Source organism: Pyxicephalus adspersus, chromosome 8, assembly GCF_032062135.1.
Source record: "Pyxicephalus adspersus chromosome 8, UCB_Pads_2.0, whole genome shotgun sequence".
Classification (NCBI taxonomy): Eukaryota; Metazoa; Chordata; class Amphibia; order Anura; family Pyxicephalidae; genus Pyxicephalus; species Pyxicephalus adspersus.
Window position 1 is genome coordinate 7,281,789 of NC_092865.1, and position 26,868 is coordinate 7,308,656.

Sequence of the window (26,868 nt, forward strand, 5' to 3'; positions counted from 1 at the left end):
CACCAGCAATCCTTGGTAGGTGAAGAAGGTGAGAGGAGAAGAATTCCAAATATAGGAATGCTATAACGCTGTTATGACATCTGTTCAACTTGGCTTTACTTTCTAGATTGTATCACTAGTGCAGGTTTAATATAAAGCTGAGCCCTGGGCATTTATAAAGGATGCCAATTATTCAGTTCACTTTGACTTGCAGTAAGATTACGCTTTTATTACCAAACCTGCATTTTTCTGGTAGGCTATTTTTGTGCACTTGAGGAACCTATATATATTTAACAATAAATACTATGGATATGTCAGTGCTGTTACACCCTGTGTCTGCATTGCATAAAATTATCTAAATTATTAATAAACTATTCTTCTGGTTAATCGTCAAGAGGGCACATAATGCAAAATTTTCCCACACCATGTTCTTTTGAATTCTGTTTAGGAATGTGTGTCAGTCATTGGTCATTGTAGGTAGGCCATTGAAAAAGTCACAGGTAGGGGTATTGCTTTGCAGTTTCAACCAGCAGTTAAGAGGAACAAACCAGTTTTTCTTAACAGTGGAGTTGCTGTTTTATTACATGTCTTAATTGGATATTTGTAATGTGTTTTTTTTCTTTTTTTTTTTTTCCCCTTCCAGTTGGCAGAAGATGAAGGTGGTTATTCTGGTGGCTTTGCAGTAGTTGAATACGAATCTGCAAGGCAGGCGGAGGAGATGAGAGACTCCATGGATGGAATAACTGTGAAAGGTAGCAGAATCCAGGTTTCTTACTGTGCACCAGGTTCCCCAGGCCGCAGCATGCTAGCCACACTCATGGCAGCTCAGGGCATGGTAAGTCACCAGACAGACATGCACATTAGTGTTTTTATTTTCTGAGACCTTTTCAATGCCCTCTCTGTGTTTAGCTGCAGAACAATAGAAAAGGATTGCTTCCAGAGCCCAACCCGGTGCAAATCATGCAAAGCCTGAATAATCCTGCAATGCTACAGATGCTGTTTCAGCCACAGCACCGTGGAAGGTCAGGAAAGCACGGTGAGACACCTTCATAAAGTTACTTTGGGGTTGGGCAAGTTACTTTGACATTTCAGAATTGCTGAACTGTTCTTGTTCTGTTATAGGATCTTCTGGGCGTCCGCACTTTAATGCAACAGTCAGCCAAGCTATGTTACAGCTCCAAAAGCTTAATCAGGTGAGGCTCTGCAATGTGTTTAACGTGAACCTTTCAGTGACTTTACCAGTCTGCATGAATTCTTTGTGTGTGACAATATAAAATATAATATTTAATATTAATGAAAGGTAGAACTTCTCAAAAATTAAATGGCCTATAAGCTTAAGGCAAAGCTACTTTCTTGGCTAAGTTGATCTACTAATCTTTTTCAGACTGGAGAAATCTTTACGTTTTCTCTCTCAGGGGTTCAGACTAACATAACTTTTTAATAAATCAAAGTGAGAAGCTGCAGAAGTTGTTCGGACTTTTGTGAACACCGGAACTGTCAAACAGTAGATGCCAGAGTTTATGATTCTGTCATATGCCTGGGCATCTTAGACTAGAAAGTAGATGATGACCCTCATGATGCCTGAACAAATTAGAGATCACAAAGGGAATACTGTGATCTTTAGTGGAGATAATATGTAGCTGGGAGTGTTTATTATGTATGCCTTATCATAGATAACATTAAAAATCAACTTTTTTGCAGGAACTGAGAATGGAATATTTCAGTAGGCTAAAAAGAAAATAATCTGATTTCTCAGTTCCAAACAAACCAATCTCTTTAGCAGTAAGATCTTGGCTGTGTTAGATCTCCGCATGAGACTCATTTTGTGTTTTGGATTAGATTAGGCGTTAGATTAGAGAGATTGCAGAGTGTTGGCAAAGTCTGTATATGATTCTGTATACTTGGCCCCAGTGATCATCCTCCGATTTTCCTGATGATCTTTCCAGAAAGGGTAGTGGGTTGTAAAACCTATTGAAGAGGTAACAACGCTGGAAAGTAACAGCTGAATTTACAGTTACATTAAATCAAATTCCTCCTTCACAATTATGTACTACAAAATATAGACACACTACCTGTCATATTGCCACTGAACATGTATCAAGCTACTTCCCAGCATGCCTTTGTCATGCCTGCACTGTTGCTCTTCCGTCATAAACAGCACCCAGGGGCTATGTTATGCCAGACTAATTTAGGAAAATTAAAGAAAACGTATGCAAAAAAAAATATTTCAATTTTGGTTTCCTAGCCGTTGTAAACACAAAAACCTGTAAACCAAAATTGGAAATTAAATAAAATTTTAAGTAGGAACTAGGTGGGGAATCTGGGTTGGCGATAAATATTGGCGGGGAATAAAAGGGGGGGTTAATGATGGGTCAGGGAAGACGATAATATTTTTCTGTTTCTCGTTTGGCAAGGTCCTGTTCCAATAACATGTGAGAGGCATTATGTTCAGCTTTCTTGTGTTGTCAGTGGTTTTATTAAATGCCTGTTACAGATTCTCATTTTCTTTTCTTTCTTTTTTTTTTGCTAACGGTTTGATCACAAGCACTTGGTTGGTATATTTGAATATTTAGAGTGCATCTAAAGCAACATTATTTTTTTTATCCTAGAACTGGATATAATGAGAATGGGTTGGACCAGTGGTTGTTGCCAACCTTTTGGTTGTCACGGAACACTACTTTACTGGACTCCGGACCGCGCATGCGCGGGGAGCCGCGTGTCACTCAAAGGGGAAGACACTTCCCAAAGAATGACGTCATGGTGCCAGAACTGCCCGCTCTCACATCACAGGCTCAGAGACGCAACCCACTCACCGCCCTGAGCCTGTGATCCGTACAGGAGGCATAGTCCGCAGCAGAGTTGCAGATCACAAATTTTTCTTGCATGTCAGAAAGCACCTTAGCAAATACTTGCAAATGCAATCCTAAAATTTACCCCTTAAAGCAGACCTTCAACTAAAATGGAAGGCTAGTTTTCACAGTTTGCTCCCCCTTTTTAAAACTTCAGTTAGGTAAAAAAATGCACCCAATTAAAAAAAGTTTTATACTTAACCTCACGCCTGTCACTGGCATTGTTCAGTAGTATTCAGTTTACCAGGAATCTTTTTGAAAAAGCAGTGATTTCTCCTTGGTATTCCAATAAGGTTAGCAAAATTTATAACTTGCAAAACCCCTCAGGATTTCTAAAACATTAAACCATACTGGAGGAACAGAGTCGTATTGAGGTGTTAGAAATGTCTCCAAAAACAATAGTAGATGAGACAAGCTTTTTAGACAGTTATCTTGAGACAGTGGGCCTGATTTAACCTCTCCAAGGCTGGGGAAGATACTTTCATCGGTGAACGTGGGTGATCCAGCAAACCTGGTATGGATATGGTCCAGGATTGAAATCATTTGCTAACAAATAGTAAATGACTTTTATAAAATCTATTCCAGGTTTGTTGGATCACCCAGGTTCACTGTTTGGGATATGGCATCACTATAAGTTAAAAGGGCCTCCATGTATCTATATGGTTTCTGATTGAACCTTGCTTGTACACTGTGTACCCCAAGGTGGTGTTGGCTGCCTTAAGTGTACCATATTTGTTAGGCAAACTTTTTATATAGTCGTAGCACTTTTAAGCTGGGCACATCTCTATGCCTATAGAAAATAGAAGAGAAATGGCAGAAACCTGCATTTTATTTAAGCGTGCTGTTGGTTTCCTTGCACAGAAACCAGGTCTTGGAGGAAACCCCCTTCTTCAGAACTACTCCCATTTACAGATGGCCCATCAGCAGCTTCTCCAACTGAAGAGTGCACAGTCCAATAACAGTGTAAGTACCTGCATGTGCCTGTTCATGTATGTCTTCCTTTACGCCGTTACTGAGATGAATTATCACCTGTTCTTGTTGGTGCTAGAAACCCGGCCTGCTGGGAGAAGCTCCAGTCTCCATCTTACAGTCCGCCATGGGGACGCCGCAGACGGGAACAGTGGAGGCCCCACAGAAAAGTAATACTGGTTTTCATAGTTTTTTAGCATTAGTATCTCTTAACATATGTAGTAATATAGTACTAGCAATTGCATAAAAAGCTTGACATTTTATTTGGTCTGCTCCTGCCTATCTGACGTCTCACTTTCTAATCTGCAAATGTGGGATCGTTTCTGTAATTTATTTTCATATTCCCTGTATAGTACCTGTAAATCACACCATATACTACTAGATTGTAAGCTCTTCGGGGCAGGGTCCTCTCCTCCTGTATCACTGTCTGTATTAGTCTGTCATTTGCTATCCCTATTTAATGTACAGCGCTGCGTAATATTTTGGTGCTATATAAATCCTGTTTATTAATAATAATAATAATAATAATAATAATAATATATTCTGCATTTGATCGTACAAGTGATTTTTTTTCCCCAGATCAGCAGTTAAACAGAACTGTCTAGAGACAAATTACATATAGGAGTCAAGTAGCTTTTACAGCTCATGTGAAGGAAGCTTTAGTAGCTAAGGATAAACTGCATATATGAGTTTAAGCACACCGGTTTCTGTCTGGCAGCGTCTATCACATGCACAGCGTTGTCACCCTAACATGTCTCCAACAATTGGTGCAGAAGAGGGAATTGCTTCAGTAGAATGCAGGAAGTTTGAGCAAAGGGTGTACCTCACCCTAGGGGGTTATATTTTTAGATGCTGTGGTAGAAATGGCTTGATGCTTGTTGACATATGAACGGCAAAGCTGAATTGTGGTATTGACTAAATCCGATCATATAGCCATTAACTGGTTATTTTTCATTCCTGGGTGTGTTGCTTATATACAATATTAAAAAAAAAACACACATACAAACCAATTCTAAAATTTACCACCACATCGTAATGATAAACTTAATGCATCTTTTTATTTTTTACCTTTTGCCAAAAATAACTTATGAAGTACAAATAACTGGGCTTGTTCACACTATAATCCAACTGTGCCCCAATTCCAAGAATTTTTGTTGTAGAGTTTGTTTGCTTTAGCAATTTAGAGATTGGATTAGAGCCCTTTTACTGAACCTGGCAAGATTCAGCATAACTAAAGCCCTTACTGTTGCACAATTCTAAGTCTGCAAAAAGAGCTGCCAGTCCCAATTTCAAAATATCATCTGAAAGCTGAAACATAAGGTGCCAGCCCCAGAGGCAGTGTGTCACTTCCAATTGGTAAAACATAGTAACTTATGCATCTCTTGGCTTGTAGACCTCTGTGCTGCTGTGGAGCGGTGCAACCTACATCATAGGTTTTAGTTCAGAATTACAATTCTATAAGAAATATATAATTTTTTGTAAGTGTTTTGTTTACGTTTAGCAGCAATAAAAAGATTTTATTTTTGTTCTTAGTATAAAATATTGCATATGAAAATCCAATATGTGCAGTCTTCAGGTAATGAGCTCCAGGTTATAGTACATGCTGTTATCAGGGCTGATTTGCTTTAAGTTGTTTGTTTGGGCTGTTTTTCTCAGAGACCTGAAAACAATTAAGTTTGCACACAGCTAAAGGATGCATTTACTTTCTCTTTCCTAGAAATACAACACTTATAAATTAAAGTAAAATAAACATAAACTATTATTTGTTCAAGCGCTGCTTCTAGGGAACAATCATCTGTCCAGTCAATCATAAAGATTTCCAGACTTGAGAGCTGGAAGGAAATAATATAGTATCAGCTTGGGAATATTTGTTTCCTAGCAAGTAATGATCTGGAACTTATAGTGCACCTATCAGATGTTTGCTAGGGAGGCAGCCATGTTGCACCCTAGTTGAGAGCATTTGGTTCATTTTCTTGCTGTGGTGTGACCACTGTTAAATCAAAATATATAATAAAAGGCCAAAGTTGATTGGTAGAACAAAAATATAGATGCCTAAGGCTGCATACACTCCTGCAATAATTGTCGTTGGAAAGGATCTTTCACAATGCTTTCCAACGACTAACGACTGCACAATGCATGAATGAGTGCTCTACATACAGCATCGTTCTAAACTATGGAGGGAGGTAACGACAGAGCGGCACCCTGCTGTGTCCTCTCCCCCTTCACTTCCATTAAGATTGTTCATTGTCCGTGAATCCGCCAGGACGGTCGTTTGGACGATAGACGACCCTCACTGTACACACGCCAGATTCTTGTTTGATATCGGCCCTGAGCCGAATACTGGACGAGAACCATTGGATGTGTGTGCGTAGCCTTAAGCTGCGTACACACGTCAGATTTTTCTCGCCCGATAATCGGCATCGGCCAGATGTCGGGCGAGAATCTGGCGTGTGTACAGTCGGCGTCGTTCATCGTCCGTGGATCCGTCCTGGCGGATCCATGAACGACGAGCGATCCTAATGCAAGGGAAGGGGGAGAGCGCGCAGCAGGGTGCCGCTCCATCGCTCTCCCCCCTCCCTCTCCATAGAGCAGAACGGTGCTGTATGTACAGCATTATTATCCTCTTATGACGCCTGGTATTTGTTACATCTAGCTTTGTATTTTCTACTCAATATTTATTTATTAAGCTAAATTTTTTACCGGACCTAGCTGCTTATGTTTTGATAGAAGTCTTTTCGAGTTGTGTAAGGTAATGAGTCACTTCGATAGACAAGGTTGTGTATCAACAAAGACACATTATAGGTAAACATGTTTAACCGTGTCTGTTAGCCAGCAACTTGCCGAACACTTTTAACCCAATATTCACTCTGTCAACAAGGATTTTTTTTTTTTTTAATTGGAAATGCCTTTGCAATTCTAAGCAGCAGCTGCTATTCTGACTAATGTTCTTGTATTACAATATTCTGTAAGATATAAGAGTATTTTGCTTGGATTTACTAAGAAAATAAAAGAACAAGTATGTGCACTTGGATACGTATTTAAAATACATCCAATAAAGTACAATATTTAGGGAGCATTTTACCAAAGTGTCATTTTGTGCCTTTTTATTTTTCCTAAAATGATGGCATTGTTAAGATCTTACCTATTCTGTCACCTACCTAGGGCAAATGTTCCAAAATGCATCAGATAAGTTTCAGAATCTCTTGTCCCTGCTGATAACTAGGTCTGTATCGGCATCTCGTGTCCTTATATCTATGCCTACTGGCTGTTTTGTTGCTTGATGTCTGTTCTACATAGCTGGGATGAAAAAAGTGCTAGGAATAAGGGAAAAGAGGTTGTGTGTTTGTTTTTTTAACCGTTTCCCTTGTGCCTGGTTGAGATTGGCAGTACAAACACTGTCCTGTGGAAATCAGAAAAACTGTGCTGCCTTCCAGAACCCACTACATGCTTTGTATATATATATTCAGAGACAACAGCATGCCCTTATATACATTAAGTAACCAATGTTCATTTGCCTAATTAATGATCTTAGGTGCATAATACATGTTGCGTAATAATAATTATAACTGGCTTTTTTAGTTTAACCTTTCAGTTATGCATGTATTGTATTGCTTTCCACAGGCCTGTTGCCATATCTACATAACCAGCACTTGGGAGCGTCACTATCCCGGCTAGCCCAAGACAAGCAGTCTGCCCTAGCGGTAACCGATGGATCTCTGCTGAGCGGACAATCACAGCCTGGTACCATAGACACATTGCACACGGTAAGAGCTGTGTTCAAACCCAGAGGTTTTCTTGGCTGTGCCTAAAATCTGTTTCTTGAAAAGTGTGCCCCAAGTAGAAGAATGGAGCCCTTTCACTCTCTGTAACATCAGAATTCCTTCAAGATATGCAAAGAGATTAAAGTGTGTGGCTTTATATTTATGCAAAAAAAGTTCTTTCCATTATGTAACGGCTTAAAGCTCACTTTAGTTTATTCTCTGATTCTCTGCTACATGACACTTGGGCTCACTCGCTAATGCCAATCTGTTTATACTGGAATTTGTTTATATATCGTGTATTTTACCGCTTAAAGCTATGACTACAATACTGCAATATGGTTCCTCAGATGCTGTTGGGGGGTGGAGAAGGATATGCAGCATTGCTCATACTTGCAGTAGATTCGGTAATGGACTGCTAACAGCTTTTATATCTAAACATTTTCTTAAAGCCAGTCTTTCTTTTGCAGAACAAGCCCAGTAACCAGACTTCGCTATTGGGGGAGCCACCGAAAGACATCCGACTCAGCACTAACCCTTACTTGAATCTGGCGAGCGTGTTGCCCGGTAAATTCCATATCAGGAAAAGATCCTAGTATTTAGGTCACAGCTTGGCAGTTCATCATACAGACACATAAGGAGGCTTTTAAAGCAGTAAAGACAGACTTGCAATCTATGCCTTCTGCAAAAATGACAGAGAGAAACATTTCTGCTTTAGATGAAGTTGTTTAAATGTAATCTATTTAATGAAATTTTAAAGTCTTTACCCTTTGCATGACTTTGCAGCACCTTAGTCTTCTTTTTACTTCTTTCAGCTTTCCCTGTGCAGGAGGTGTTACCTGCAGTGAAAAGTAAATTTATTCTGAGAGAAGGACATTTACTTTGTTCCCAGTGTAGCTGTTTTTGACTATTACCTTTGACTTCTAGGGCATTGATTGCAAGGCAGCCTCAACCTTTACATGTAAATTCATGACAACACGCCCTTAACTCTTCGCAACGGCCATGTCAAAGTAACGATCTTGTCACTGTTGAAAACTAACCAGCAACAGAATAAATATGCAGAACCAATAGTAATCTGTTTCAACACGCAGTTCCCTTGCTGTTTGGATAGATAGGTAATGCAAAATGTCACTTACCAGCAATGGCACGCTTATCTGACTAGCAGGGGAGCAACATGAAAACAAGTGTTTGCTCTGCTGTAGTGAGTTGTCACCTGCGGCCTGATTGCTAATTTGACATAGCCCTTGATGGGGGTAGGGGGATAGGACTTCTTTAACAGGTATCTAGATTGTCTGGTGTAGAAGTAAAACTCAGTATTTTTTTTTCTCTTTTATTATTAGGCATGACACCTCGGGGTCTCCAGGCTCACACAATGGATGGCTTATTATCTCAGGACACCACAGGACAGTCGGGTTTAGAGAATTACTTTTCTTATAGCCAGCAATACGGGGATTATTCTCAGGTAGCTTTTATTCCTTGGACATTTGTGAGAACACCTTTCAATGTTTGTATCAATGAGTGGACAATGACAACATTTGCTGTGCGATTTTCTGTTTCAGGAGGCTATACAGCAGTGGTATGACCAATATTCAGGATACTGCAGTACCCAGACAGAGGTTCCTGGGGATACCAGTCAGGTATGAGGTGTTACAACTATTTACGTTCTGAATGCTATACATTTGATTTTTTACCCTTTGATTATTTGGGTTTGATTAATGAGCACTGCTGTGAAAAAAGAGTTCCTCCTCCATTCTACTGCTAAACCTGTGAATGGCAAATTCTGTAAAGGAGCCATAATTTGTGTCCGGCAGGATGATTTTTGTAGATGGAATACAGCTTCATAAAGAAAAAAAATGCATTAGTTGTGCACAGCTTGTTTATTATATCTGCATATATAGAAGATATATAGTTTTAGCTGAAACTTGACTTTCTGTAAGCAACATCCTCTGAGCTAGTAAAAAAATAAAATAACGGCAAGCTGCTAGTGGTAGAACGTATTGTAAATTGATTCCTGTTCAGTTTATGGTTGCAATCTATTAAAAAACACACACCAAAAAAAAAACCCTAATAAAAAAAGTTTGCCCAGTATATAATACTTAATTTTCCGTTCACTTTCTCTCGCTGTTTGCCAGCTGACCCAATTACCACCCCAACTTTATTGGTAACCAAATCCGGACCTTACGCACAGAAATTGGTGTTCCTTCCTATCTGTGCCAGGTAAATGAATCTGCAGAAAGGTTTCATGATTTGCTCAGTGCATCATTTGCAATATTGCTTGTGAAGACTGGGCATGTCATCATGGATCCTTCCTCTTCCTCCTTCCTGTTCTGCAGCTTTGTGCTGTCTTTCCATTCTCTTTGCTCTGCACACAATATAAATGGAAGAAGATTTCGACCTTTGATCCTTTTCTGTGTTGGTGTATAAATGTACACTAATATATTCCAGGTTAGAGATCTCAGGAGAAACAGATCATAATATAGGAGAACTAGCATGTGGAGCAAAAACCCAGGTAATTTAACATGTCTATCGGGTAACAGATTTAAGAACATTTGATTGGCTTGGAGCTTGTCGTTTACCACCTATGTAGCTAATTACTGACCCTTAATAAAAATAGCAGTTTTACATATGCTTTTGAATAAGGAGTTGTATCTGCAACTTGGATGCTACACCCCTGGAAATTTTTGTAGTGTCTCAGCACCCATCTGTACACACAAATGCATATATAGTAATCGAATACACACTAGTTCCAAACAGACTGTGTCCTGGACTGCAGCCAGCGCTCCAAAGGCTTCTAAAAGCAGCCCAGACAAGCTCCTTAGACAGCTCAGACACCCCTCCTCAAACCCTGGGCTAAGCAGCCACCAGAGCCTAACAAATGTTGGCTGGTACTGTAAACCCCTGTAGGTAGTCCAGACAACCTTTCCTCTTGGAAACTTAGACAGTCCCTTGAGATTGCTGGGTTGTGCAGCTTCCAGAACGTTAGCTGTTACTGTATACCCCTGGCAGAGTTCAATTAATAACTGTAGCGGCACACTTAATTTTTTAAATTCTCATTCCTAATATTTGCATCTCTATTATTTCACAAGTGGGTCTGGTAATATGATGTGTTGATCTGCAGTGTTCAGGTAACTGAAAACAATATTTTCCCTTTGCAATTTAATATGGATAAAGCTGCCCAGCATTGGTTTAGTTACTGAATTCATCCGTAAAGAATATTAACCTCCCTGGCGGTATGAATACTAAGTGTTTTAAATGTAAGAGCGGTACATTTAAAAATACTTATAGTATTTTAAATTTCCCGCCTCCCAGCCATGCACTCGCCAGCAGATGCCCCGCTGGCATCTGCTTCCCCTTGCCTCGCGCACCCAAGATTCACACACTGGGGACACAGATGCCAGGTTACACAGATGCCCGGCAGCGCTGGAGGAGGCCGCTGGAACGTGGAAACTAGGTAGGACTTTTAAACTCCCTGGTAATTCTACCCCAAGTGTGGCTCAGGGTTGCCGCTTTTGGTATGGAAAATTTACCCCGAGGCACACTTGGGAATATCAGCAGGGAGGTTAAAGCTCACAAAGTATCTATAAAACTGTTGCTTCCGCACATTACTACCACAGTAATGCAAAAATAATACTCGGACCTCATCTGAAATATACAGTTCAGTATTTGGCCCCAATTCACAAATGAGTACAATCATGCAAAGTACAACCATAAAAAGTCCTATTTTCCAGTAATGGAGACTAGGCCAAAATTTTTTTTGCCATTTGCCAGTTTGGCTATCGTTTTTTTATACCATTGGTTGAGCTCGAGGGACTTGCTGAATGCTGAAACAATTTTAATGTAATAAGTTCTTTCTGACCACCAGAGGACAGAAGTGTAGCAGAGGGATGCCAACCAAAGTTGCAGCGGTTTTGCACTTTGCCCCTGATGGCACAGGGCTGTTTGAAAACTTTTTTTCTCCAAATTTGTTTTGAGCACTCCGTGTGTAGAAGAAACATTTTCAAAAGTTGCATGCAAGGCTCAGGTGGATATTTTTGACATACCAACCAAAAGTCTATCTATTTTTCACTTTGCCCTTTATTAGCTAGGGCTGTTTTCAAGCTTTTTTGTTCTCCTAAATGTGTTGAGTGCTCAGCATGTACAGTGAACACTTGTATAATTTCTGTGAACAGTGTGGGTGGACATTTTTGACAATCTATATTTATCTTTACATCTGTTGCTGTTAGGAGCAGTCAGGAGATTCGTACAAGACAGCAGTAGAAGGAGAGAATTTTTATCAGGTATACCCTTTATAATTTCCTTTTCAGCCTTTATAAATGAACCTGCTTTCTAATTCTTCTTGCTGTCTGCAGCAGTCTTCCACGCTGGGTTTTGGAGAATATAATGCATATGTCCAGGCCCCGCCCACATACTATACAAATGCTCAAGGCACGTACCAGGCTGCATCCACATTGTCGGTAGATAAGGTAAGTGTAACTTGTGTGTTAAATTGAAAGACAAATACCTTATAAAATGCTAGGTGCTTGACTATGCTAACCTTCTGGCTCACAAACTCAGAACCGGCATGCATATTGAAAAAAGTTAAATTGCTAATCTAGAACACAAAAGCCAGCCTGTGAAAGATACAATTACTTGCCCGTGTAAGGAGAAATACGCTCCATATTTGCTGCAAGCATGACAGCCTGAAGTGAATGCTTGCTCCACCTGCTGGCCGCTGTGGTTACTCATGCATTCTGCAAAGATGTAGGGACCAGCATGATATCCTTTATTATTTTATTATTATTATTATTAAACAGGATTTATACAGCGCCAACATATTACGCAGCGCTGTACATTAAATTTAGCCATTTTAGCCTCACAATTTGCATAATCATAAAGCCTGATCCTTTAGTTGGCTGCTTTTGGGGTCTCTCAATGGCCAACTGAATGTGTTTAGTCAGATACAAGATATGTATTAACTGCAGAGAAAAATGAGGTCTCCAATCAAAGCAGACAGAGCTGTGTTGTGTGGCAAAGCTGTGTAAATATAGGACAGGATGGAGAGACATACAATTCCCTTAGCTGGTAACCTCTTTTGTCATATATGTATTTTCCACTGTTTATTTGGCTGGAGTTCAGATTTAATCTGTTTACAAATATTTGCCAGTATGGTGTGTCAGTTACAAAGTAAAAATACAGCAAGTCGGCGCTTTCTTACCACACCTTGTAACAGGAGTTCCCTTTTCTCTTGGTGAATAAGCAGCTTAGCACAAACCCAGCCAGCTTTCTGTGGAACACCGGTTCCTTCTGCGGTTGCTGGGGCTTCTTTAAGTAGTGTCAAATCAGCCGCAAATCTATACTGATGCTGATTTGCAAGGGGTTCTATTCTGACCTCTGTGAATGGTGGACAGCATACCAATTTGTTGCTGTATTGTTAGTGTATTACTGCATATTATGCCCTATTTAAGTTATTTCTACAACTAAATTATTGTATTGATGTGCAGTGATCTGTACTCACAATATATTAGGCCTGAAAATTGTTTTAAGTGAAAAGGGTTTCTGACGGTGCCCTGTGTGCCAGGGCTTTTTCTTGCACTGCATCCCTCCGTAGCATCTTTCTTATGACTAAACTGCTTTACACTCCCAGAAAGTGTTCGTGTGTCTCCCCTAGGTGCTTTTATTTATTTTTTGTCAAACACTTTATATTTTACTAATAATAAATATATAAATTTTAGACCATTTACTCATGAAGTGATGTTTTTGTTCTAGACAATAAGCACTGAAAAAAGGCCCTACATTCTCTCCAGTCCAGAGGTCAGCAGCATCGGATATACACAGCAATACACTTCGACATCTGGCGACAACTACGGTGACTCTTATGTTAAGAGGAAAAAGGTTTATTAGTAATTTATCTTTGTATGTCTCCCACCATCACACACCCAAAGATGCACAACCTGGGTTCTCTCGTCTTTGCAAGCCATCTAAGTACTGGCACTGAGTCAGTGGTATTTGCCTAAAAGTAATCTAAAGTCACTCAGGCTGAATTGTTATATGAAAACGGTCACACTCTTCCTGAAGATTTTTAGATATTTTCTACCCTTAGCCATGTCTTGGTTAAATTACTTTATTTGGTTTCATTTGTTATATCCTTGTTATGGCCTGCACCCATTTCAGTTTCTTTTGTAAATATCAAGCAATAAAAGAAATATAGTACGGTTCTACTTTTATAATTGGTTCCGGTGGTCTCTGTTAATGTGCAAAATGTTGTGATGATACATATGGACTCTGCTGCATGGTCACAATTTTAACACCTGGAATCAAAACTGTATAAGTTTGTTGGACTTCCGAATATCAGTTCTATAGCTCTAAATATAAATTGGTCACCCATTCCATCTATATCAGTCTCCGCTGTTTGGAATTCCTACAACATTTTGGAGTGTCTGTAGAAAATTTTCTGTCCATTCAGCCTAAAGATCCTATGTTAGGTCAGGTATTGATGTTCCATGAGAAGATCTGGCTCATGTTCATTGTTTTAATTAATTTCAAATGTAAGGTTGGGATCAGGAAACTTAAGTTTCTCCATCCCAAGTCTACTGATATTGTACACAGTCATGCTGGAACAGAAAGGGGCCTTCCCCATATTGTTACTACAAGGTTGTAAGCTCAAAGTTGTCCAAAATGTCTGAACAGTACCTATCAGTAAGCCAGACTTTATCATTTAGATGGGAAGTTTGAGATGTGGCGATCAGATGTCCACAAATGTTCAGCTATATATAGTGATGGCTCTGGTGGGATATGAGAAGTTTCTTGTAAGACGCTGGTGTTGCATGTGATCCCCAGTCGTGGTCAATGTTATATTACCTGCAACAAGTCGGTGATATTAAGATGGGCACAGTAATACAAGGCCTTACTTATAAAGATGATCTGGTCCTCACTTCGAATGTAGATGGTGAGGCCCAAATTTCCATATCTGTTTATTATAGGGTTATGAAACCAGTATCAAAAACGGAGTAATGGCTCCCAAAATATTATATATCAGCAGGCTTACTTCAAGATTTGTGTTTGAAAGAATAAGTGTGAGCTGCCAATATCATGCAAGTGATGCTTGTTTTGTTGTTGTGTACATTGAGAATAAAAGGAGTCTGCTGTTGTGAGGGAAAGATTGTTCTAGACATCACAATTGTGTACAGGCCTGTGATTTACATGAAGTTATTTTCCAGAAGTTTGTAGTGATACCCTGCACAGTTCTAAGCTAACACTTAATGTGTAAACAATAGAGAGAATGAATGGGTAAGAGCCACTGCCAGAATTGTGTTTGTATCGCTGCTGCAGAGATTCACCGTTGCTCTGGAGTCTATTTTTAAAAGGTAAAGAAAGTGATGGAAGATTTAAAGGTTTTTGGAACAGAAGGAGAGCAGAAATTTTGCAATGTGTCATTTTTTTCTAGTGACAACTAATTAGGCACATTCACTCATTTTGGAGAGAATTTCTTGTACTTCCTTCTGCACCACTGGGACAGGAATTGAAGGAAATCTCCCCAATATCTAATCTACCATGCTGATTGTTACTGACCTGGAACAAACATGCAGGACAGAAGTTCACTCTCCTTGTAAGTGACCATCTAGGTCAGGGCACTTTAACTCAAGTCCTAAAGGCATTATCTGCACACATTTTATTTTCTCTGGGAGTAAATTTTGTAAGGTGTTTGATATCTCTACCTAGGGTAGTAAAGTCAGCAATGGTAGCATCCTATGGTGGTTTTTTTTACTCTTAAAAGTATGGGTTAGAAAGACAGATGTGAGATTTTCAAAGGCCAGCTGTAGTGCAGTGCTGGGGTGTCTTGTAAATCCAAATTGCTGCATGCTGGAGTTAGCTTTGTTCTTCACCATGGGTTACAGTATAAATAAGTAATACAACACGGGCACTGCTATATTTATAACATTTATTTATAGAAATAGTAACAAAGTGCTTATGTTCACATTATTATAATGTCACAAAAATGTAAATGCAGAAAAAAACTATTTGTCCCCCTGTCACTTTTGACATGCAAAGCCTCCCACTGTAACGTGTATAAATAACTGGCAGCCGTATCCCGAGGGAACAGGAGGTGATTTATTCACAATGTCCAATTCAATTCCTGCTGCTGAATTTATTTATTTTTTAGGCAGCTGAAGAAAAATTGGGTTTGCTGTTATTGGTGGAGATTCAGTTATTCTTGACTTTTTTTTTACATACTTTGTGTATTTATTTACAAACAATAGCTGGTTAAATAACTATAAAGCTATAAATGGATCTTTGGTAACTGTATGGCTCAGGAGACTGCTGAATGATAACTATTATGACTATCAGAGGTCAAAAGCTCCTGTCTGTGTCTTAATTTCATTTATAATGAAGAACTAATATTGCGGTATTACACAGACTGTACAATTTTACCTGCAGTCAGTTACTGAGCTTGCAGTATTTTAATGGCTTCCCACCGGTTAACACCAAGGAGAACACCATCATGAAAGGAAGAGTCCTGTCATGTGACTGACTGTCCCAGCATGGTTTTCTTTATGCCGTTAAGTTTTATAGGGCACTGAGCACATTCTTTTTGCTTGATGAAGCTGCATCTTTTTTTACCTCCCTAGCAGTAAGCGAGTGTAACTCGGGGTCACAAAAAAAAAAAAAAAGCTGAAAGCAGTAACCTCGAGTCTCACTTGGGGTAGCTAAAAAAAAAACAAAAACAAAACACCTGGTCTTATCCATCTGATACCATACTCTTCATCCATCTGTCCCCCCAGTGAGTGCGCTGAAGTTCCCCGGGAGTTCCGGGTGACGTCAGGGCATACAGCCATCGCTAGGGGTGCGGTGGGAATTTCAAATTATTTTGCATTGCATTCAATACAAAATAACAATTGAATGTAATACACTAAATTTCTGTGTCTAAAAGCAGTACATTGTCTTTCATGAAAATTTATTTTACAGTATAATATATTAGTATGAGTATAATAAAGTTTGAAACATAGAATCATGTCAGTTTATTATTACATTTATTTTTTTTTATTTATTAATATGACATGATTTTGTGTTTTAAACTTTATTATACTCATACTATTTTAATTAAACTGCAAAATAAAATTTCATGAAAGACAATGTACTGATTTTAGACAAATAAATCCAGACCAGGGGTGTCAAACTCTGGCCCCCAACATCCTTTTTATGGCTCCCAAAGGAATCCTAAAAATGAACTGGAGCTGGCCCTCCGCTGCATTGAAATAGCGCAGCTACTACAATTCCCGGCATCACTTGCGTCTTTAAACCAGCGGGCTCCCTGCCTATGTGTGGCCCCGCATTGGACTGTTTTATAGACGCAAATAATGCCGGGAATTTTAGTAGCGGCGCTATTTCAATGAAGAGGGAATTTCAGCGGCGGGCCACTCATTAAATTTAGCTTTGCATTGGCCGCGTCTGGCATTTCCAGAACTGCCCCTCAGCTTTTCCTTGCTACTCCAAGGCATGGACATGAATAGTTTGGATTTTCATAGAAGAATATTGTTATTATTGTTAGCCCGTGCAAAAAGGTTACCATTGAAATTTAACTCAGAAGGCTACAAATAAAGGAAGAGGCATAGGATTTTTTCTTAAAATTAAAAAAAAAAAAAAAAAAAAAAAAATATGCCTCTTTCTCTATTATAAGCTTGTTCCAGATTGAATGTGAAACAAAACCTCTTTGTTTCCATATGAAAAGGGTTTAGATCCAATGAGAAGGAAAAATTTCATCAATGTTTGCAATAAATTTCAAGATTGGCTGTGACTTTGTCTAGGTTTTCAGTTTTGGCCCTCTGTGTATTTGAGTTTGACACCCCCTGATCCAGATAGAAGTGAACCGCCCAGGAGGTTAAAGCTGTTAAATGGCCATATTACTTCAGTCCTTCTCAACTCTACCCAAAGAATACAGCTTGCAAGTAAACTTGTATTCTAGGAGCTATTAAGTCTGATTTTTTTTTTTTTTTTTTAGGAACTGTCTATCCATATCTTCCTATCTGCTACACCCATGTGCCAATATAATACATGAATTTAGCCATACACATGACCTGTGTGAGACATCTCCTGAAGTCGGAGGAACAGGTTGGCATACATTGATGTACAGGTTATATACATCTATTCTATTGCCCGACAAACTCTACATGTTGATATTGTCCTTAGGGGCGAGGGGTATAAGCAGCCTTTAAACCCAGCCTTTGTATGATCTGGGAGAGAAGTGATCTATAATAACCATTTCTTTTGCTTCTATTTACCCTGAAAAGAAGCTTCCCTGGTGTAATGGGCAGGGCTGTGTACATTTACAAGGGGTACCCCTGCTGCCAAATCCAAAATAACAGGATTGTAAATGGGGAGGGGATAAGCTTAAACCTGCATATAGAAACATAACTGCTGACAACAAAAGAAAGGCACAGCTGGTAAAAAAAAAAAATCTATAAAATTTTTTTTTTTTTTTCTACATATTTTATCATTAAAAAGCAGAGGAAGGTTACAGAAGGTAAGCTACAAAACAAAGCTAATGTAACATTTAGAATCTTCCTAAAATCCTGCCGAGGGCTGGGCAAGGTATAAACTTTTATCTGTACAGATATAGATTTGATAGTGCCAGACTTGACCCTTTAAAATTTATTCTATCTTGTAGAGACAATGATTTATGCATAATTACTTACTGTAAACTGGCTTTTTTTCCTGTAAAGTCTTTGCTATTATAAGAAATCCACGCCTTCCCAGAATGCTTTTCGGCTGTTAACCAAATCCGGAGGGATGATGTCCTCCCTTCACCCCTTTCAGTTATCTTTATATTACAACATATTGGGAGGAAAAAAAGGTCCCTCAGTCTTTTCCCCTTTGTCCTGCAGTGATGTCTCCTCACAATTTTGCAGCACAGTAAAAGCTACACAGGAAGACCGGCATCCTGGCTAGAAGTGGAACATCTTCTAGGTATCTGTGGTAGCAGCAGAGGGTCCATCCTGTCCTTTTAAGAATTCCAATGTATGTTTACATTTTGTTGACAAGATCTGTAAAACCGTGGATCAGGTCCTGGAAGGTGGCTCTGCTTAGAGGGTTCTGATCCCAACACTTTAACAGCAGCTGGTACACCTGCAAGTGAGATACAAAGTGACAGGTTAGCTCCATGTCCAGCGCTGGCACCTGCTTTACAAAAGGAGGAATCGATTCCGTATTCTATAATCGTTTCTGTATTAGTAAAAGAGAACAATGACATTGGACCAAGCATGAAAGTGTTAGCTGACCTAATCGTCATTTGTATCAATGACTGTCAGTCCCATATGAAACTGGCAACGACTACTATTTTTAGTGGTGGTTCACGTCGACTAGTCAGATCGATCAGCATATTTGCCACTATATATAGATAACCAGATAGCATTCACTACTTTGAGATTGGCAAATGCCATCAGCTACAATGGAGACCAAGGTTGCTTGTATTTAGACACTTTCCAAAAGTGATGATTGCAACTGAAACGAATGTACTGTGTGTGCCACTTTCAAATAGGCCAATCAAACAATCAGTTTACTCAATTCAACTAAATAGAATTTCTAATGACTAAATTTGTGTAAGTATGGTATGCCAATGAAAGTACAATTTACCACCATATATTATTTTGACTTTGGAACAGGGGTGATCAGATTGCACTTGTCCATTTTAAACCAGATAAACCATCTGTTATCAAATAGCCATTTCTTTAATACGGCCCCCGGTTGTTACTAGTACTACCTTAAAAGACAACCTGGGAAATATGATGGTCGCTATTGCTAATCTTTCTTTTTAAAAATGTGATTCAATGGCTTTCCGGAATCAAACCTAAATCAGGGATTTCTATTGACTTAAGAAAGCAAGGAGATTAAAAATGTCGATAATGTGCAGGAGGAAAACAACAATGTCAGACTCCATATGTCTTGCAGTACAAGGCCCAGGTTTAAGGGAGGTGATTGCTATGCAGCTGGACAGACAGGTTGTCTCACTTTTGTACCTAAAGATCAGAAGCAAAAATTTACACAGACATGCAAACTTTGCATTATTAATCAATTCCTAAAGTACTTTATCACATGAAAGTGCTCTTATATTTTAAACTGGGGTGAAATAGGGTATAGAAAAGATTTCCCTAGTGTACGTATTAAGATGTGCAGCAGAGCTCTGTACCTCATTAGGGCAATTCGGAGGATTAGACAGGCGCTTCCCTTCCTCCAACACACGCACAAGTCGGGTCACGGTCATCTGACCTTGGGTGGGTCCGATCATTTTTAGAAACATCTAATAAAGAGGACAAAAAAAAAAATACAAAATCTCATCAGATATTCCAGCATGACTGGGTGGGAGAACAAAGCAGAGAAAACAAAATTGAAACAGTGACAAAATCACAGAACAATTTTTCCGGTTTGTTGTATCATAACCAGATCCTTGTTGCAACAAAATCACTTGTATAGCAAATACAACAGTGTCCCAGCACTTCAGCAACCATTCATAGTGCAGAAAGGAAATGCACAACCGCTGTAGGACTGGAATGTTTTCTAAAGAGTTATGGAGATAGCAGACCCAGATAGGAAAATGTCAATTAAGGTGCCATTAACACTACTATGCACATTATTGTGCAAGTACCATGCAGTGTTATTAATATTAAACAGAATTTATATAGTGGCAACATATTATGCAGCGCTGTACATTAAATAGGGATTGCAAATGACAAACGAATACTGACACAGGAGGGGAGGACTTGATTGAACATGCCATTTTATTTTCTAAACAGAAGCCATAGAACATAAAGCAAATTGTGTTGTTCTTGCATTGGTCAACACAAGCTAATGCTCTCAGTGTGAATGGCCCCTGAGCATTTCATACAAGATTGTGCCCTTGATGTATGTAAAAATCATATATCAGAAAATTAGATGGCATTTCCACATTTTGTCTGTGCCCACCAATACTGGCAGCACAATATGTAACATGGAGTTAGGTGTTGGGCTGAGCTTCATTTACCGGGAGGGTTAAACCATACATAGTAAAGATTGTCCTTACCGCCATTGGGCTGTGATCTGAATTGCAGTAAGTCAGGATTTCATATAACGTCACTCCAAAAGACCAGACATCAGAGGCGATGTAAAATTTACAGTGCAGCAAACACTCTGGAGCGTACCTACAACACAAAATACAATATCAACTCGGTGCCTAAACCCAGCACCTACAGGGGGTCACATGGACACCTTAAATCCAGTCCTAGAAATCATAAATTAATTCCCAATGTTCTAAAACTAGAGATAAATCACTTCCAATCTCTAGAGAAGTGAAAGTATACAAGTGTGCCAAGGACTGCAAGGTCCAGCATGCCCAGACAGACACAACATATGTGATTCAGGGAATTCTCACCAGAACACCGGACTGTCCAGGTCATCTTTCACCGTGTAATATTCCTTGTCAGTCTCGATGGCTTTGGTTAAACCGAAGTCACCTATTTTCACCCGGTGCTCATTTTCTACCAAGACGTTTCTGGCGGCGAGATCTCGATGGACATACTGACGTGATCCCAGGTAATCCATCCCCTAAATGATGACAAGAGGAAGAGGTAAGGGAAATTCTTGTGTAGATACAGGTAGTCCCCGGGTTACATACGCGATAGGGACTGTAGGTTTGTTCTTAGGTTGAATTTGTATGCAAGTCAGAACCGGTACATTATTTAAAAAAAAAATGCAATTAAGGACAAATGAGAAACAAGAGTTAAAGAGTTACAAGATGTTGCAGAAGAGCTGAGCTGTGTTTAGCAAAAGATTCTTCTGCAAAGCATGCAAACTGCCCCCACAGGGCCTACCTGTACATTAAGGTGCTGCACACAGCTCAACTTCATTGCAGATGAATGAAACTTCAGTACAAATAAAGAGGAATTTGGGGAGATCTGATGGGTTCATGAATATCATAGAGCTCCCCACCATAACAATCAGCATGTATACAATTTTTCTTGTACTGTGCAGTTGGCGTGAAGAAAAACCTGGGACTTCTTGTTTTTACCTTCCCATGAGAGCACTTTTGACTTGCTGCTGCCCAGTCACATGAGGTGGGAAGAGAACCTAAATCTCTCATTGACAGAATCTGTCCTGTGCTTTGCATGACTTTCGAACCCCAATGTGCACAGAAAGAGGCGACAATGCCAAGACAGAGAAGTGTCAAAACCTTTTTTTGATATGCAAGCCTCTGCAACTAATCCGTGAAACATGAAAAACCACATTCCACTAGACACAAAAAACTGAAAAATGCAAAAAGAACTGTACCTGGGCGATCTGAATGGCGTATTGCAACTGCTGCTTGAGGTTTATCTTATTTACATTCCTTGGTAAATATTCCTTGAGGCTCCCAGATGGCAGATATTCCATAATTAGTTTAATGCCACTGCCTCCTGCAAACAGAAGAATCCCAAAACATGACCAATTAGGAGAAACAATTGAGCATCCTGCAATAACTGATTGCTTGATTGCAAATCTTTTATGGCTGATTATTAAACATGATAGAGCAAGGAAGGACCAGCGCTACGTAATATGTTGGCGCTATATAAATCCTGTTTAATAATAATAATAAGAGAGAAAAGAGACACAGAGAGAAAAGAGACATACTCTGACGTCTTCTCTTTTCTCTCTGTGCACCTCCTGCTGCTTCAAAGCAATCACATGACATCTGACAGCCAATCGAGCTGCATGTCATGTGCTCGCATTGCTTGTACACAGACTACTGTGTACATTTACCGGCATCTCATACAAACACCGCTGCGGACCACTTCCGGTCCGCGGATGGTGGTTGGGTGCCGCTTCGTTTTCAATAATGGATCATGTACTCGCGGCCCACTGAAAACACCGCCGCAGACCGGTAGTGGGCCGCGGCCCGCTGGTTGGGGACCGCTGGCCTACATGATACAGCAAGGAAGGACCAGCGCTACATAATATGTTGGCGCTATATAAATCCTGTTTATTAATAATAATAATATTAATAACAACGAAAAGCTCTGCTGTCAGGTATTAGGTCTACCAAGATTAGCCTGCACACACTTGAAGCACTATCCATACTCATTATACCAGCCCGACCGCTGGCCATTCCGGCACTTATTGGTTGCTTCAGAGCTTGCCCAACCTTTCCTCCGCCTGAATCCTTCTATTGGCCAATTAGGAAGCTCATCAGAGTAAAAGGCCAATAAGAATTTGTTATTAGCCATAATAGCCATCTGTGACACTACCAGGAAGTGTTACGCGTGAAATCTAAAGTCATTAATTGCCGTCTTTGGCAATGTTAGTCAGAAGTTATGTATTTCATTACATTTTAATAAGCCTGGGGTAAAACTATCAAACTCCAGCAGTGAGTAGCACCATTGTGGGGGAAGACAGACACTACCTGCTGTCTTACATATAGGAAGTCATAAATAGCTAAACCCTCCACCAATCTTCGAGAGCACTTACCGTCCTCTGCACAGATTCCCTTGTACTTTACAATGTTTTCATGGTAGAGATTGCGCAAAATTTGGATTTCTTTATTTAGATCAGCGATATGAGTTCCTCCGGTTCCAGGTTTCAACGACTTGACCGCCACCAGCTCTCCGGTGTTGTCACCTTCTGGATCATATCTGCAAAGCTCAACTTTACCAAAGTGACCCTGCAGAGGATGGAGAAAAGATTAGACTCCTGGATAACTAAGGCAGAGGAAGAACACCGGCTGGACGGCAATTAATAAAGCATCGCTGCTTGTTTGCTAAAAGATGGAATTGTAATATGTAAAATATCCTTAATATGGCTCCTCCATAATGTACTCCCCAAGGGAAGGAGCAGCCCATCCACAGGAAGTATATCGCTCATCCAATATATACATCTCTTCCTAGTAATACACTGAGCTGGTGATATGTTTATTTTTGGCCGGGGACTTTTGGATCAATTGGTGTGTCCCTGTACCTGTAGGGGGTTGGGTAACCTTCAGATCAGCCTGGTGTCTATGTCCTAACGTGAGTGGTCACAAAACAGCAAGAAAACACTTTGCACCAGCACCCCTATAATAAGGTATTTATATCTGCAATATAATTCTTCTTTCTTTATTACATTTTAAGCAGGTGTTTATTAGTCTACTATGCAGGTAACACAGAATTTGGCTTCATCTGCATGTAAAAGCCAGGGAGAAATGACTGTGTGAACTTTGTAAGCATGCAAATGAAAGTCCCTTAACTTCTCCCCTCCCAGCAAACAAACTTCTCTGGGCGCTGCCAGAAACTCTGCAATGTGAAAGCCAGGCTGGGATGAAAGCTAAAGGTGCATAAGTAAGATTTGGCTTTACAAGTACCTCAGAAGAGGGAAGTTTGCTCACAGCAACAATACACATCCCAGGATTGGGATGAGCTGTTTATACTCTTCCAGTTCTTTAGACCTTATCTACCACCAGGGGGCGACCTGCAGCTTCTGAGAATTTTGTGTGCTATGTGACAGGTTAGGGCAGGGGTCGGCAAACTCCGGCCTTTAGACCAGATACGGCCTAGCAGGTAGTTCGTTCCAGGGGGCGTTAGGAACTACTGGAGCCGGAGCTCCGGTGCCACCTCCTTCCTCTTGCTCCCTTATGTACCAGGAGATGTATCACTAGGATTGAATGGGCCCCTTGGAACATTTTGCTTTTGAAATTTCTCATGCTTTACCTCTCCCAAGTCCCGAACTCTCTTCAGAAACCTCTTCTCAAACAAACTTGGATCAACTTCTGTAGACACAGAAGTTTCTGTAACAATGTCTGGATCTGAAGGACAAGAGAAGACCAATGAAAACGGAGAAAACGGAAAAATGTATTACTAAGAATCAGATTTTCACTCCTAACAAACACATGTTGTCTTCAAGCAAGCTGATCTCTTCAGAAAGGCTGAGCTGTGGAATTCCCCAACGTTTGAGGAAGTAATAGTGAAATAAATATTGTTACAAAGTGTATTTCAGACAAAACTTTTTTGCTAGTTTTAGACAGAACAGGAAACAGCAAAATCCCCTGAAAGGTTTTATTTGTGCTCTACAAATAGAAGGAAGCAGGAGAAAATCTCCTCCTAAATGAGGAATTTTCAGTGAGGTGATATTATTGACAAATCGTCTGTCACCTCCTGATCTGGTGACAACCATAACACTTTAGATTTACTATTTTTTCCACTTTTTAGTGACAGTGATCACCAGGACAGATGGGGGGGGGGTCATTCTCCCCAGGGAGGACACAAGAATACCTGACGGCTCAATGTGTCCCATTCTATCCAAAACAAAGAACTGGCTTTAGATACACCTTAAAATTGGGACTGTATTTTTTTGTAGCCATATCCATGGTTTTAAAACCAAAGTATAATATGGAAATATTTTTCACGTTGGTATATCACAAAAAAATATCTGTGGGCATTACTTAGTGATAACACACATTATTATCAGTAAACTTAGGGTGCTGTAGCCCTCTTTGAAAGATCCGGCTAGGGGCCACTTCCTGATCTTGACAATCAGTAGATTGCATTTACTTCACTCAGCCACTAGATGTCACTATCAGGAATCATTAGGAATCCTTGCACGTGGGAGCGTCACCCAGCGGTTGGTTGAAGTAACTGCATTTTGACACCCTAACTTTGACTTTGCAAGGGAAAACACTGTATTATATGTGCCTGTGTAATATTTACATAACTAAAAGAGAGCCCTGACCCCAACACTCACTCTGCTCCTCCAACTTATTGATCTCCCTCATTATGGCTCGGAAGAACGGCCGTCTGTTGGAATCGTAGTTCATGCAGTTGATGATCAGATTGGCCAGCTCTTCGCAAGATGGTTTTGTCAGCATGAAGCATCCTTCGTAGAACCTCTCCTTCTGCAAAAATGTCACAAACACATAATTAAAGCTTAGAAAATATTGGTTAAAAAACAATCATTCACATTAGTCTTTCACTAAAAAAAAAGTTAGAAGATGAACAACATTAGGTCATAAATGTCTTTCCCCAGTAATTTGGGGAAGATCACAGACCTGAAACTAGAAAAACTAGCCAATGATTGAAGTCTCCATGTTGAACTGTAGCATTAAAAATCTGAGCCCAATACAAAATGTATTTCTGGGTTCAACTAAAATCACGAGGTTGTTTGACATGAAATCATTTCCACAAAGAGTACCTGTCATTTATGCTTTCTGAGGCCTAGCAGAACCCCTAAGTCCTAGTTCCTAATGAAGTGCTGGTCTAGAGGTATGATACATATGACGCAGTGACTTCCATGGCTTGGGAGTTATTCCTTTTTCTCGGGTAGATCACCGCCCTGAGACTTTGTAATGGCTGTGTAAATGGGAATTTTGGAGAAAAGCCCTCACCGCCATGGAATATAAACAATCAGCATGTGATTCATGTTTCTGGCAAACTATAAATGAACTAATTCTCCCTGAGTGGCTTTTAAATGATATGACACCGATGGGAAGTGGACTCATCACCGTACCTCTGCCAGGGTCTTGTCTTTCAGGGGAACCTCTCCATTGAAGCAGATCTCCCACAATGTGGTTCCAAAACTCCATTTGTCAGCAGCTACGGTCAAGACTCGGGAATCTTCCACACATTCTGGAGCAATCCAGGGGATCCTCTCCACACGCTCTGTACAGAGAAACATTACACAGAGGAATATTTAGAACACAAAGCAAATATCACAATTTGCTATACTGCAAGGTTTCTTCACACCACGCCCTGCACTTTTCAGCCCATTCACAAAACACACATCATGGTGTGCATGCTGCAAGGTTCCACAGAATAAAATAAAAAGACCACTATTGGAGAGAGGCCGGTCACAGGACTGAGGGGTCACATGACTGAGGGGTCACAAAACTGGGCTATCTGTTTTCCATTCAATACATTTTAATAGCATTCTGCCGGTTTCTAAGTTCTGAAGTCAGCGGAGCCCTGAACGCAATTCTAAAGTGCAAATATTATAGCCAAGGGAAGACCATTACTCTGCTTTTTAAAGGACCCCCATGTGTAACCAAACTGGTCTCTATGTTATTGTAGTATACATAAAGTGAACAACACTGATCTGTCTTGCAGAGCTGATTTTTGTTCTCTTAGGCTACATACACACGTCAGATGATTCTCGTCTGACAATCGCCTTAGGGCTGATATCAGACGAGAATCTGGTGTGTGTACAGCACTCGTCCGACTTCGCTCATGGATCTATGAATGATTGTAATACAAGAGAAGGGGGAAAAGAGCACAGCAGGGTGCGCTCCATCATCCCCCCCCCCCCCCTTCCCCGCCAAGGAGCAGATTGCGCTGTATGTACAACACTCGTTCAGTCTTTTGTCGTTGGAA

General features: G+C 40.1%; 2 protein-coding genes across 3 annotated transcripts in view; one reads left to right on the forward strand and one right to left on the reverse strand.

Annotated features, from left to right (window-relative positions):
- Positions 1–13,761, forward strand: part of RAVER2 (ribonucleoprotein, PTB binding 2) — a 40,695-nt gene extending 26,934 nt beyond the window's left edge. The window contains exons 4-15 of the mRNA XM_072419401.1: positions 623–814; positions 889–1,015; positions 1,102–1,172; positions 3,690–3,791; positions 3,877–3,967; positions 7,419–7,561; positions 8,026–8,122; positions 8,896–9,017; positions 9,115–9,192; positions 11,779–11,832; positions 11,905–12,018; positions 13,301–13,761. Coding sequence (XP_072275502.1) covers positions 623–814; positions 889–1,015; positions 1,102–1,172; positions 3,690–3,791; positions 3,877–3,967; positions 7,419–7,561; positions 8,026–8,122; positions 8,896–9,017; positions 9,115–9,192; positions 11,779–11,832; positions 11,905–12,018; positions 13,301–13,435 — 1,326 coding nt within the window. The 3' untranslated portion in view covers positions 13,436–13,761. The remainder of the gene's footprint in view (positions 1–622; positions 815–888; positions 1,016–1,101; positions 1,173–3,689; positions 3,792–3,876; positions 3,968–7,418; positions 7,562–8,025; positions 8,123–8,895; positions 9,018–9,114; positions 9,193–11,778; positions 11,833–11,904; positions 12,019–13,300) is intronic.
- A 1,698-nt stretch (positions 13,762–15,459) lies between these two features.
- Positions 15,460–26,868, reverse strand: part of JAK1 (Janus kinase 1) — a 103,950-nt gene continuing 92,541 nt past the window's right edge. For both annotated transcript variants that reach the window (XM_072419400.1, XM_072419399.1), the window contains exons 17-25: positions 26,009–26,160; positions 25,247–25,397; positions 24,217–24,311; positions 23,003–23,195; positions 21,830–21,954; positions 20,934–21,106; positions 20,586–20,703; positions 19,716–19,826; positions 15,460–18,655 (exon numbers count right to left, since the gene is read on the reverse strand). In XM_072419400.1, the coding sequence (XP_072275501.1) occupies positions 18,554–18,655; positions 19,716–19,826; positions 20,586–20,703; positions 20,934–21,106; positions 21,830–21,954; positions 23,003–23,195; positions 24,217–24,311; positions 25,247–25,397; positions 26,009–26,160 (1,220 nt within the window). In that variant the 3' untranslated portion in view covers positions 15,460–18,553. The remainder of the gene's footprint in view (positions 18,656–19,715; positions 19,827–20,585; positions 20,704–20,933; positions 21,107–21,829; positions 21,955–23,002; positions 23,196–24,216; positions 24,312–25,246; positions 25,398–26,008; positions 26,161–26,868) is intronic.